The 811-nt window shown below is 34.5% G+C and overlaps 1 protein-coding gene across 1 annotated transcript in view; it reads right to left on the bottom strand.

Annotated features, from left to right (window-relative positions):
* The window catches only part of LOC108843529 (cysteine protease RD19A), a 1,712-nt gene extending 1,491 nt beyond the window's left edge, over positions 1 to 221 (bottom strand). The window contains exon 1 of the mRNA XM_018616747.2: positions 1 to 221. Coding sequence (XP_018472249.1) covers positions 1 to 105 — 105 coding nt within the window. The 5' untranslated portion in view covers positions 106 to 221.
* Between the last annotated feature and the right edge of the window lie 590 nt (positions 222 to 811).

The following is an 811-nucleotide window of genomic DNA, read 5'->3' as shown; positions in this document are numbered from 1 at the left end:
GATCACGGCATCATCGCCGTCGGACGATGAAGAAGAGACAGAGACGGAGAAGAGGAGGAGGAAAGAAAGAAGGAGAACGGTAAAGGAAATCTTAACAAGTTCCATGTTGGATTTTGAGATTAGAATGAAAGCAGAGAAAGGATTGCATTAATATATAGTAATAGATAGAACCCTAAAGGCCAAGGGAAAGAATGTATCTCTAACTAATTACACACGCAACAACACTCAATGTATGTATGTATGTATGTATAGGTGTATGTCTTCTTATCCCTTTCGGTTTCTTTCTTTATTCTTTTTATGTCGGAGATATCGGAAGATATTTATGACATTTAATGATAACTTTATTCAAGGCAAATTAACCAATGAGTAACCTTCACGCGTTCCGAACTCATTGGGTGTTCAATAAGATTGGCCCAACTTGCAATAACGTCGTGTTGGGTTGTACAAAGTCCATTATTTTATTTTTTCCTTCTTTATCTTCCACTTCCTTCCTTGCGTCAATAGTGGAAACGTTCGTTGCAAATATATTTGTCTCTGTCTTCTCTCAATTATTTCCCTATGTTTCTTTTTGTAAGCAATTATTTCCTTATGTTTATATCTTGAAAATTTGTGTATTTATATTTAGTGCTTGTTGGATGAAGAGAATATGAATCCCTCCCTCCCTGCTCATTTACCCAAATTTTAAGTCATGACGATGGTAAAAATAACTTCCAAGTTCTAAATACAATTCCTTTCTGTTCACCTGTACATTTTTTTGGTGTAATTCACATGTACTTTTTATTATATGCTATTGATCATCATCTACAATTTA

This window comes from Raphanus sativus, chromosome 2 (assembly GCF_000801105.2).
Source record: "Raphanus sativus cultivar WK10039 chromosome 2, ASM80110v3, whole genome shotgun sequence".
Classification (NCBI taxonomy): Eukaryota; Viridiplantae; Streptophyta; class Magnoliopsida; order Brassicales; family Brassicaceae; genus Raphanus; species Raphanus sativus.
Note: the sequence above shows the minus strand (reverse complement) of the source record. Positions and strands in the feature narration are given on the sequence as shown.